At 45.4% G+C, this 11,453-nt stretch overlaps 1 protein-coding gene across 3 annotated transcripts in view; it reads left to right on the top strand.

The window, feature by feature from the left end:
- EP300 (E1A binding protein p300) overlaps positions 1-10,399 on the top strand; it is a 106,089-nt gene extending 95,690 nt beyond the window's left edge. For all 3 annotated transcript variants that reach the window (XM_023509283.1, XM_023509282.1, XM_003783168.3), the window contains 4 exons: positions 807-971; positions 3,280-3,441; positions 6,613-6,894; positions 7,128-10,399. In XM_023509283.1, the coding sequence (XP_023365051.1) occupies positions 807-971; positions 3,280-3,441; positions 6,613-6,894; positions 7,128-9,326 (2,808 nt within the window). In that variant the 3' untranslated portion in view covers positions 9,327-10,399. The remainder of the gene's footprint in view (positions 1-806; positions 972-3,279; positions 3,442-6,612; positions 6,895-7,127) is intronic.
- The last annotated feature ends 1,054 nt before the right edge of the window (positions 10,400-11,453 follow it).

Genomic DNA, 11,453 nt, shown 5'->3' with positions numbered 1-11,453 from the left:
GCTGGGGATTCGAACCCGCCACCTTAGGTGTATGTGGCTGGCGCCTTAGCCACTTGAGCCACAGGCGCCGAGCCAATAGCCATGTTATTTTAAACATTCATGAGTATGGGCTATCTGATGTTATAGACTTGAACTACAAACATAGACTGGATATTTTCCTAGCAAATCATTCTACGGCAGTTTGTAGTTTTCAGTATTTGTAATTTTAGTTGCCTATTTTCAACTCTCAGTTCAAGCTGCTAAAATTCCAATAATGTGTACAAGGAGGGCATGCCTTGTATCACATGTTACTCTATGATAGGTGGTAAAGGCTATACTGAGACTGATGCTTCTGAAGCCCTTTCTCTGACTGATCCAGACAGGATAATTCGCCACTTGGTTATGTAAAGGCAAATAATCTCCAGCTTCATAGGCAGAGGAAAGAGAAAACTGAAAATGCTATCTTCCTAACTTTTTCACTATTTATTTTGGGGGAGGGGTTGTTGGTGTTGGTTTGTTTTTCATTTTATTTTTTTAAAGGCTAGTCAAGTGAAGCAGTTGGAATGGAGAAGCAACAAGGAAAACTGTAACTGGTTGTGGTCAGTTATTTATGGACACCACTATACTCATGCCATCAGCCCTTACACTGTTTATGACACTATATACCTCCCTGGCATGTGGCTTATGTATAAAATCTCTGCCAGATTTCATTTTAAAGACTTCTTTAATCTTTTATATTTGTTATGTCAGTTAGCTATGACTGCTTTTGTATAATCAGTACTTTATAAAAATAATAGAAATTTTATTTGTTTATGGATATTTTACAGGATATTTTTAAACAAGCTACTGAAGATCGATTAACAAGTGCAAAGGAATTGCCTTACTTTGAGGGTGATTTCTGGCCCAATGTTTTGGAAGAAAGCATTAAAGAACTGGAACAGGAGGAGGAAGAAAGAAAGCGAGAGGAAAACACCAGCAACGAAAGCACAGATGTAAGGACAACTTATACCTTAATTCTAATTGTATAATGCTAAAGTGAGCTTAAATGTTTTTTAATTCTAAAGCTCTCAGGTATGAAATAGCTCTTTAAATTGAGCAAAGAAATGTTAGCTTAGAAAAGGTACCGAGGGCTTGGCGCCCATAGCTCAGTAAGTAGGGTGCAGGCCACATACACCAAGGCTGGCGGGTTTGAGCCCGGTCCTGGCCTGCTAAACAATAATTACAACTGCAACCAAAAATAGCTGGGTGTTGTAGCAGGTTACAGGGAATCACTTGACCCAGGAGTTTGAGGTTGCTGTGAGCTGTGACACCATGGCACTCTACCAAAGGCAACATAGTGAAACTGTGCCTCAAAAAAGAGAAGGTACTAGGATTCTATTTTAGTAGTTTTAAACCTTTTAGTATTGGACTCCCCTTTTAAAATGTTATCTCAGATTTTGAATAATGCAAACAGATAAAAGAAATCTTAAAAACTGATAGAAAAATAACATACATAAAGCAGTAGGTTATGAATATTATGGATCTCGTGGATCACATATCATCTCTGGCATAGTCGGCATAGTCTCCCCCCCCCCCAAAAGAATAACAACTACTTTTTTATTCATTCTTTTTTTTTTGAGACAAGAGTCTTAATTTTGTCACCATTGGTAGAGTGCCATTGCTTCATAGCTCACAGCAACCTCAGTCTTCTGGGTTTAAACCATCCTCTTGTCTCAGCCTCCCAAATAGCTAGAACTATAGGCGTGTGCCAAAACACCTGGCTAAATTTTCTATTTATAGTGGAGATAGGGTCTCACTCTTACTCAGCCTGGTTTCAAACTCCCATGCTCAAGCAGTCCACCCAGGTGAACCACTGTGCCTCACCTATAACAACTATCCTTTTTTTTTTATTATTTTTTATTTTGAGACAGAGTCTCACTGTATCAACCTCAGTAGAGTAGTGTCACAGCTCTCAGCAACCTCTAACTGTTAGGCTTAAGCAATTCTCTTGCAGCCTCCCAGATAGCTGGGACTACAGGCGCCCACCACAATGCCTGGCTATTTTGTTGTTGTTGTTGTTGTTGTTACAGTTGTTTAGCTGGCCTGGGCTGGGTTCAAACCTGTCACCTTTGGTGTATGTGGCTGGCACCATAACCACTGTGGTACCATCACCAAGCCCAACTATCCTTTTTAAATATAAAAACTGTTTTTAGTTGTCCAAAACCAGCCCATCTTCCCATACAGAACCTGGCTTAGTCATTTCTCCATAGCATATCTAGAATTAGCGCCATTGAATTGAACTTATTAGTGCCATTTTAAAATAGTCTGTCTACAAATTCTTTAAACCCTTGTTTAAATTTATTGATGGGATAGTTTCCAGAATAGGATGTGGGTTTGGGGAGGGAGGTTTTAGAGGGCTTGTAAAATTCTAAAATATGAGTAGAAGGAGATAAACCCAAGGTCTTTTAGCTCCACACTTCTCTACACTCTTAACTATTCCCCTCTGCCCGATCCTTGTTCCTTATTCCCAAATCTCTGGGGAATGCCCCATCAGCAAGGACTACAAACTCCACAGCAGGCTGTCACTGTCTTAACAGAAAGTCTTCACTGTGAGAAAATTAGGTCAAATATGTTATAAATAAGAATTTGAAAAGGAGAGAGGCTACATGAAGTGAGCAGGTAGTGAAAGAAGATAATGAACATAGGATTTATGATTGAAGGCCGGACATGGTCGCTTATGCCAGTAATCCTAGCACTCTGACAGGCTGAGACAGGTAGATTGCTCAAGCCCAGGAGTTCATGACCAGCGAGACCCTACCTGTACTAAAAGGAGAAAAACTAGCTGGGTGTTGTGGGCGCCTATAGTCCCAGCTACTTAGGTAGCTGAGGCAGCAGGATTGTTCAAGCCCAAGAGTTTGAGATTGCTGTGATCTGTGATGATGTCTCCACATTCTACCCAGGGTGACAGAGTGAGACTCTATTTTCCAGTGTTATTTCCAAGTCACTTCCTTTTTTTTTTTTTTTTTTTTTGAGACAGAGCCTCAAGCTATCCCCCCGGGTAGAGTGCTGTGACATCACAGCTCACAGCCACCTCCAACTCCTGGGCTCAAGAGAGTCTCCTGCCTCAGCCTCCCAAGTAGCTGGGACCACAGGCGCCCACCACAATGCCTGGCTATTTTTTGGTTGCAGCTGTCATTGTTGTTTTGGTGGGCCCAGGCTGGATTTGAACCTGCCACCTTAGGTATATGTGGCTGGCGTCTAGCCTCCAAGTCACTTCTTAACAAAAACTTAATACTTTATTTCCTTTATGCTACCCTGCAGGTGACAAAGGGAGACAGCAAGAATGCTAAAAAGAAGAATAATAAGAAAACCAGCAAAAATAAGAGCAGTTTGAGTAGAGGCAATAAGAAGAAGCCTGGTATGCCCAATGTGTCCAATGACCTGTCACAGAAACTGTATGCCACCATGGAGAAACATAAAGAGGTAAGATGCACCAGAAGTTGGGAAACAAGGTAGCATTTCTGAAAAACTCCTTACCAAAGTTGGCATTTATGATGTGAGCACCAGATTGTTTGAGATGCAGAAAGAAGAAATCATTTGAGGGCTAATTAGAAAAAAAAGAGGTAATTAGAAGTTGGTGGTAAAGAACTGCTCAGTTTCCTTCAGCTGTGCAGCTATGTTAGCAATGTAGGTGGGTAACAGGGGTCCTCAAACTTTTTAAACAGGGGGGGTTGGACTGCAGGCCCCAGGACGAGTCAGCTGCTAAGCAGGCCAGGCAGCAGCAGCAAAAACACACCGGACAGGCCAGATAAATGTCCTCGGCGGGCCATAGTTTGAGACGCCTACGTTAGGGGCTACATACAGTGTAGTCTTAGCACTTCAAGAGGCCAAGGCGCGGCTTGGCGCCTATGGCTCAGCCGGCTAAGGCGCCAGCCATGTACACCTAGGGTGGCGGGTTCGAATCCCCAGCCCGGACCCGCCAAACAACAATGACGGCTGCAACCAAAAAATAGCCGGGCGTTGTGGCGGGCGCCTGTGGTCCCAGCTACTTGGGAGGCGGAGGCAGGAGACTCGCTTGAGCCCAGGAGTTGGAGGTTGCTGTGAGCTGTAATGCCACAGCACTCTACCCAGGGGGACAGCTTGAGGCTCTGTCTCAAAAAAAAAAAAAAAAAGAGGCCAAGGCGGGAGGATAGCTTGAGACTAGGAGATCGAGGCTACAATAAGCTGTGATTGCCACTGCAATCCAGCTTGAGTGACAGGGTGAGACCCTGTCTCTAAAAAATTAATAAAAGTATAAGCATACTTTAACCCTCTAACTTTTGTCCATTTTTTCAGGAGAATGGCTTTTTTACTATTTTTGTTGTCCTGTTGTTTAGTCAGGCTTCTTCTACTGGCCATTTTAATTTGTCATAATGGTACTTTGGAAAAAGAAATGAATAAAAAATGTTGACGGAAGCTCAGCTCCCATAGCACAGCACAGTGGTGACGGGTATTGTGGCAGGCGCCTGTAGTCCCACCTACTTGGGAGCCTGAGGCAAGAGAATCCCTTAAACCCAAGAGTTTGAGGTTACTGTGAGCTGTGACGCTACAGCCCTCTACAGAGGGCAACATAGGCTTTCTAAAAAAAAAAAAAAAACGTTGACGGTGATTGCAAAATAGTAGATTTTCACATGTGCATTTACAACCCCTTCTTAGTTAAAACATTGAATTTTCCATTAATTATGTAATTGAGAAAACAACTGCAAGTGGTGTTTTTTTTTCCCTTCAACATTGTAATTGTAATTGGTAGGCGGCACCTGTGGCTCAAAGGAGTAAGGCACTGGCCCCCTATGCCAGAGGTGGCGGGTTCAAACCCAGCCCTGGCCAAAAACTGCAAAAAAAAAAAATTGTAATTGGTAAGATAAGGAAAGCCAGAAGACTTATTGTGTAATTCAGGTTCTTAGGACTGTAACATACAATCAGGCTCTTACAGAAAGCAGCAGTTATGTGGAGAGGGAACTGAAGGCTTGATATTAGGTGTAGAATTACAATCAAATTTGTTCAAGCAGTGTCTTTTGAAGAGAAATAGTTATACCTATCTTTTTTAAGAAGGTATTTTTTTTTATGATGGTGCTAGACCTCCATAGGCAGAATACAACCAAAGTATCTTTTCCTGTACTTACTCTACCCAACCCTGCCCTTTCTTTCCTTAGGTATAATGAGCATGGTAACCTAAATAATAGATGCCTTGGTATTACCTCAGCCATGCTAATGAAATGGAAGAGTACCTGACATCTAGTGGGGGGCCTCACCTAAGTAATAATTATTAACAATTAATAGTCATAAGCTATTTCAAGCTATATTTAATGCAGCAAATTTCTAGCACAACAGACTGTGTGAGAAAGGCCTTCAAAATACAGTAAAACCTCCATAGTTTACCACCTCCCTAAGTTTACCTCATTTTCATAGACCAGCCACGTACCACATGTACTTCTTAGTACAGCAGGCCCAGTTCCTTGTGTTGACCCACCCCCACATGTTGACCAGTTTGTTACAGTCCCTTTTGGGTGGTCAACTTACAGAGGTTCTACTGTATACTGTCATGAGTTCAACTTCAGTTGTGGACACACTGTACGTGGGTATGGCATGGGTTTTTTGGGGGTTTTTTTGAGACAGTGTCACTGTGTTACCCTCAGTAGAATGCTGTGGTGTCATAGCTCACAGCAACCTCAAACTCCTGGGCTTTAGTGATTCTCTTGCCTCAGCCTCCCAAGCAGCTAGAACTACAGGTACCTGCCACAACGCCCGACTATCTTTTTATTGTAGTTGTCATTGTTGTTTACTATCCTAGGCCAGGTTCAAACCTGCCAGCCCCCATGTATGTGGCCAGCACCCTAACCACTGAGCTGTGGGCACCAAGCCAGCCTTTCCCTTTATTTTTATCTTTTTCTTTTCTTTGAGGCAGAGTCTCAAGCTGTCATCCTGAGTAGAGTGCTATGGCATCATAACTCACAGCAACCTTAAACTCTTGGGCTCAAGTGATCCTCTTGCTTCAGCCTCCCCAGTAACTGGGACTGCAGGTGCCCACCACAATGCCTAGCTAGTTTTTTCTATTTTTAGTAGAGAGAGGGTCTCACTTTTTATCAGGCTGATCTCAAGCTTCTAAGCACAGGCAATTCACCTACCTCAGCACTCCCAGAGTACTAGGATTATAGGCATGAGCTACCATGCCAGGCCTCTCTTTTATTTTCTTATTCACCTTTGTTAAAGAATAAGGAAACTTAGCCTTAATCTGAAGCTGCCGTCTAAGATTGGTCCTTATGTTCCCAGTCAAGGATTATGGTCATGTTAAATTGCTATGTCTCGTTAGGCTCCTTCCCTCTTGATCAGTTCCTGGCCTTACTTTCATAAGCATTTTTGTTGACAAACCCAGGCCAGTTGTTCTGTAGAATGTCTATCTATATTCAGATCGTTGGTTTCTTTTTATTAGATTTGGGTTACCCTAGATTGCATCAAAGTGTAGACCACTTGAAGCAAAACACCCACTGTGCACCTCAACTAGACCATTCTCATTTTGAAGGAATTGTTGAATGAGGTAGGAAAGATCACAGGATGTGAATCTGACTGACCTGTCTTCTGTGCCAGTGAGTCAGAGTGAGACTGCCTATTTTGCAGGTCTTCTTTGTGATCCGCCTCATTGCTGGCCCTGCTGCCAACTCCCTGCCTCCTATTGTTGATCCTGACCCACTCATCCCCTGTGATCTGATGGATGGTCGGGATGCATTTCTCACCCTTGCAAGGGACAAGCACCTGGAGTTCTCTTCACTTCGAAGAGCCCAGTGGTCTACCATGTGCATGCTGGTGGAACTGCACACACAGAGCCAGGACCGCTTTGTCTACACCTGCAATGAGTGCAAGCACCATGTGGAGACGCGTTGGCACTGCACTGTCTGTGAGGTAGGTGCCAGAGAGTGGGAGGATTGAGGCTTGGCAGGGTTCTGGTGGTCTGAGGGGCGATGCAGCTGCATGTTAGATAAGCCAGGGCAGCAGGTCCAGCCCTCATGTTTGAGACCTAAAGAAGCTGTTTTTTGTTCTATAAAGAGGCTATTGTAGCCCACACAGGATACCCAGAATGCTTTTGAGTGACTTATATTTTGGAGAGTTTACCTGTACCTATGTTTTTTCCCCAGGATTATGACTTGTGTATTACCTGCTATAACACTAAGAACCACGACCACAAAATGGAGAAACTGGGGCTTGGCTTAGATGATGAGAGTAACAATCAGCAGGCCGCTGCCACCCAGAGCCCAGGAGACTCTCGCCGCCTGAGCATCCAGCGCTGCATCCAGTCTCTGGTCCATGCGTGCCAGTGCCGGAATGCCAATTGCTCCCTGCCCTCCTGCCAGAAGATGAAACGGGTTGTGCAGCATACCAAGGGTTGCAAACGGAAAACCAATGGTGGTTGCCCCATCTGTAAGCAGCTCATTGCCCTGTGCTGCTACCATGCTAAGCATTGCCAGGAGAATAAGTGTCCTGTGCCATTCTGCCTAAACATCAAGCAGAAGCTCCGGCAGCAGCAGCTGCAGCACCGGCTACAGCAAGCCCAGATGCTCCGCAGGAGGATGGCCAGTATGCAGCGGACTGGTGTGGTGGGACAGCAGCAGGGCCTGCCCTCCCCAACTCCTGCCACTCCAACTACACCAACTGGCCAACAGCCAGCCACCCCTCAGACGCCCCAGCCCCAGCCAACCTCTCAGCCTCAGCCCACACCTCCCAACAGCATGCCACCCTACTTGCCCAGAACTCAGGCTGCAGGCCCTGTATCCCAGGGTAAGGCAGCTGGCCAGGTGACTCCTCCAACCCCTCCTCAGACTGCTCAGCCACCCCTTCCTGGGCCCCCACCTGCAGCGGTGGAAATGGCAATGCAGATTCAGAGGGCAGCCGAGACGCAGCGTCAGATGGCTCATGTGCAAATTTTTCAAAGGCCAATGCAGCACCAGATGCCCCAAATGACTCCCATGGCTCCCATGGGTATGAACCCACCTCCCATGGCCAGAGGTCCCAGTGGGCATTTGGATCCAGGGATGGGGCCCACAGGGATGCAGCAACAGCCACCCTGGGCCCAAGGAGCATTGCCTCAGCCCCAGCAATTACAGTCTGGGATGCCAAGGCCAGCCATGATGTCAGTGGCCCAGCATGGTCAGCCCTTGAACATAGCTCCACAACCAGGACTGGGCCAGGTAGGTGTGAGCCCACTCAAACCAGGCACTGTGTCTCAACAAGCCTTACAAAACCTTTTGCGGACTCTCAGGTCTCCCAGCTCTCCCCTACAGCAGCAACAGGTGCTTAGTATCCTTCACGCCAACCCCCAGCTGTTGGCCGCATTCATCAAGCAGCGGGCTGCCAAGTATGCCAATTCTAATTCACAACCCCTCCCTGGACAGCCTGGCATGCCCCAGGGGCAGCCAGGGCTGCAACCACCTACCATGCCAGGCCAGCAGGGGGTCCACTCCAATCCAGCCATGCAGAACATGAATCCCATGCAGGCAGGCGTGCAAAGGGCTGGCCTGCCCCAGCAGCCCCCACAGCAGCAACTCCAGCCACCCATGGGAGGGATGAGCCCCCAGGCTCAGCAGATGAACATGAATCACAACACCATGCCTTCACAGTTTCGAGACATCTTGAGACGACAGCAGATGATGCAACAGCAGCAACAACAGGGGGCAGGGCCAGGAATAGGCCCTGGAATGGCCAACCATACTCAATTCCAGCAACCCCAGGGAGTTGGCTATCCCTCACAGCAACAGCAGCAGCAACAACGGATGCAGCATCACATGCAGCAAATGCAGCAAGGGAATATGGGACAGATGGGACAGCTCCCCCAGGCCTTGGGAGCAGAGGCCGGTGCCAGTCTACAGGCCTATCAGCAGAGACTCCTTCAGCAACAGATGGGGTCCCCTGCTCAGCCCAACCCCATGAGCCCCCAACAGCACATGCTCCCAAATCAGGCCCAGTCCCCACACCTACAAGGCCAACAGATCCCGAATTCTCTCTCCAATCAAGTACGCTCTCCCCAGCCTGTCCCATCTCCACGGCCGCAATCCCAGCCCCCCCACTCCAGCCCTTCCCCAAGGATGCAGCCTCAGCCTTCTCCACACCACGTTTCCCCACAGACAAGTTCCCCTCATCCCGGACTGGTGGCTGCCCAGGCCAACCCCATGGAACAAGGGCATTTTGCCAGCCCGGACCAGAATTCAATGCTTTCTCAGCTTGCTAGCAATCCAGGCATGGCAAACCTCCATGGTGCAAACGCCACGGACCTGGGACTCAGCACCGATAACTCAGACTTGAATTCAAACCTCTCACAGAGTACACTAGACATACACTAGAGACACCTTGTAGTATTTTGGGAGCAAAGAAATTATTTTCTCTTAAGACTTTTTGTATTGAAAACAATTTTTTTGAATCTTTCTTAGCCTAAAAAACAATTTTCCTTGGAACACATAAGAACTGTGCAGTAGCCATTTGTGTTTTAAAGCAGACATGCAAGATGAACCTGAGGGATGATAGAATACAAAGAATATATTTTTGTTATGGCTGGTTACCCCCAGTCTTTTTTCCCTTGTGTGTGTGGTTCAAGTGTGCACTGGGAGGAGGCTGAGGCCTGCGACGCCAACCATATGCTCCTGCCTTGCACCTCCAATAGGTTTTATTATTTTTTTTAAATTAATGAAAATATGTAATATTAATAGTTATTATTTACTGGTGCAGATGGTTGACATTTTTCCCTATTTTCCTCACTTTATGGAAGAGTTAAAAAACATTTCTAAAACCAGAGGACAAACGGGGTTAATGTTACTTTAAAATTACATTCTATATAAATATATATAAATATATATTAAAATACCAGTTTTTTTTTTCTCTGGGTGCAAAGATGCTCATTCTTTTAAAAATGTTTAAAAAAAAAAATTCCCTTTCCTCCCCTCAAGTCAACTTTTGTGCTCCAGAAAATTTTCTATTCTGTAAGTCTGAGCGTAAAACTCAAGTATTAAAATAATTTGTACATGTAGAAAGAAAAATGACTTTTTCAAAAATATACAGGGGCAGCTGCCAAATTGGTGTATTATATATTGTGGTTTCTGTTTCTTGAAAGAATTTTTTTGTTATTTTTACATCTAACAAAGGAAAAAATTAAAAAGAGGGTAAGAAACGATTCCGGTGGGATGATTTTAACATGCAAAATGCCCCTGGGGTTTCTTTGCTTGCTTTCTTCCTCCTTGCCCTGCCCCCATCCACACACACACTTTCCGTAAAACTTGAAAATAGAAAGCAAAAACCCTCAACTGTTGTAAATCATGCAATTAAAGTTGATTACTTATAAATATGAACTTTGGATCACTGTATAGACTGTTAAATTTGATTTCTTATTACCTATTGTTAAATAAACTGTGTGAGACAGACACCCTGACTTTGTTCTGCTTTTTTTTTCCTTTTTTTTTTTTTTGAGACAGAATCTCACTTTGTCACCCTCAATGGAGTGCTGTTGGCGTCATAGCTCGCAGCAACCTCAAACTTTTGGGCTCAAGCAATTCTTTTGCCTCAGCCTCCTAAGTAACTGAGACTATAGGCACCCACCACAACGCCTGGCTATTTTTAGTGAGATGAGGTCTCTCTCTGGCTCAGGCTGGTCTCCAACCTGTGAGCTCAGGCAATCCACCCACCTTGGCCTCCCATGTGCTGGGATTTCAGGCGTGAGCCACTTTGCCTGCCCTGTCTTACTTCCTGATGTCACATTTTAGAATATGCCAGTTTAAGTGCCTGATGCCTAGGATTCAGAAGGAAAAAAAGTATTAGTTTACAGGTTCCTTAGCTATTACATATAATTAACTCACAAATTTTGGTACATTTGTTCAAAGTTCAAGGGGAACAAAGTACTACCAGCTGAATATAAAGGCTCGAGTGTTACTACCTATTTAACACCTTGATAGAGGCCCTTCTGTGGTCCCCTAAGGATGACCTTAAGGTGTAATCACCCTCCTAGAGGAACAAGAATGAAAACTTACCACAGTCTGAAAGATAGGGCAACATTGCATTACTTTGTTTCTGCTAACTGCCTACCAACAAGTTGAGTTAAAGGAAATGAAATGAGTAAACAAGACTAGTAGGGCTGAGATTACAGCGTGAGTCCAGCAGTGGCCCCAGCTGCTTAAAGAATGGAGATACCGCCTGTGGCTCAGTGAGTAGGGCACTGGCCCTATATACCAAGGGTGGCAGGCTCGAACCCGACCCCAGCCAAACTGCAACAAAAATAGCTGGGCACTGTGGCGGGCACCTGTAATGCCAGTTACTTGGGAGGCTGAAGCAAGAGAATTGCCTAAGCCCAGGAGCCGAAGGTTGCTGTGAGCTGTGACACTACCAAGGGCAACAAAGTGAGACTCTACCTTAAAAAAAAAAAAAGAATGGGCAGTGCCTGTGGCTCAAAAGAGTAGGGCGTTGGCCCTATATACTGGAGGTGG

The sequence above is a fragment of the Otolemur garnettii genome, unplaced genomic scaffold (genome assembly GCF_000181295.1).
Source record: "Otolemur garnettii isolate 467f Iridium unplaced genomic scaffold, OtoGar3 scaffold00007, whole genome shotgun sequence".
NCBI classification, from domain to species: Eukaryota; Metazoa; Chordata; class Mammalia; order Primates; family Galagidae; genus Otolemur; species Otolemur garnettii.
This window is presented reverse-complemented; position numbering and strand designations above follow the sequence as displayed.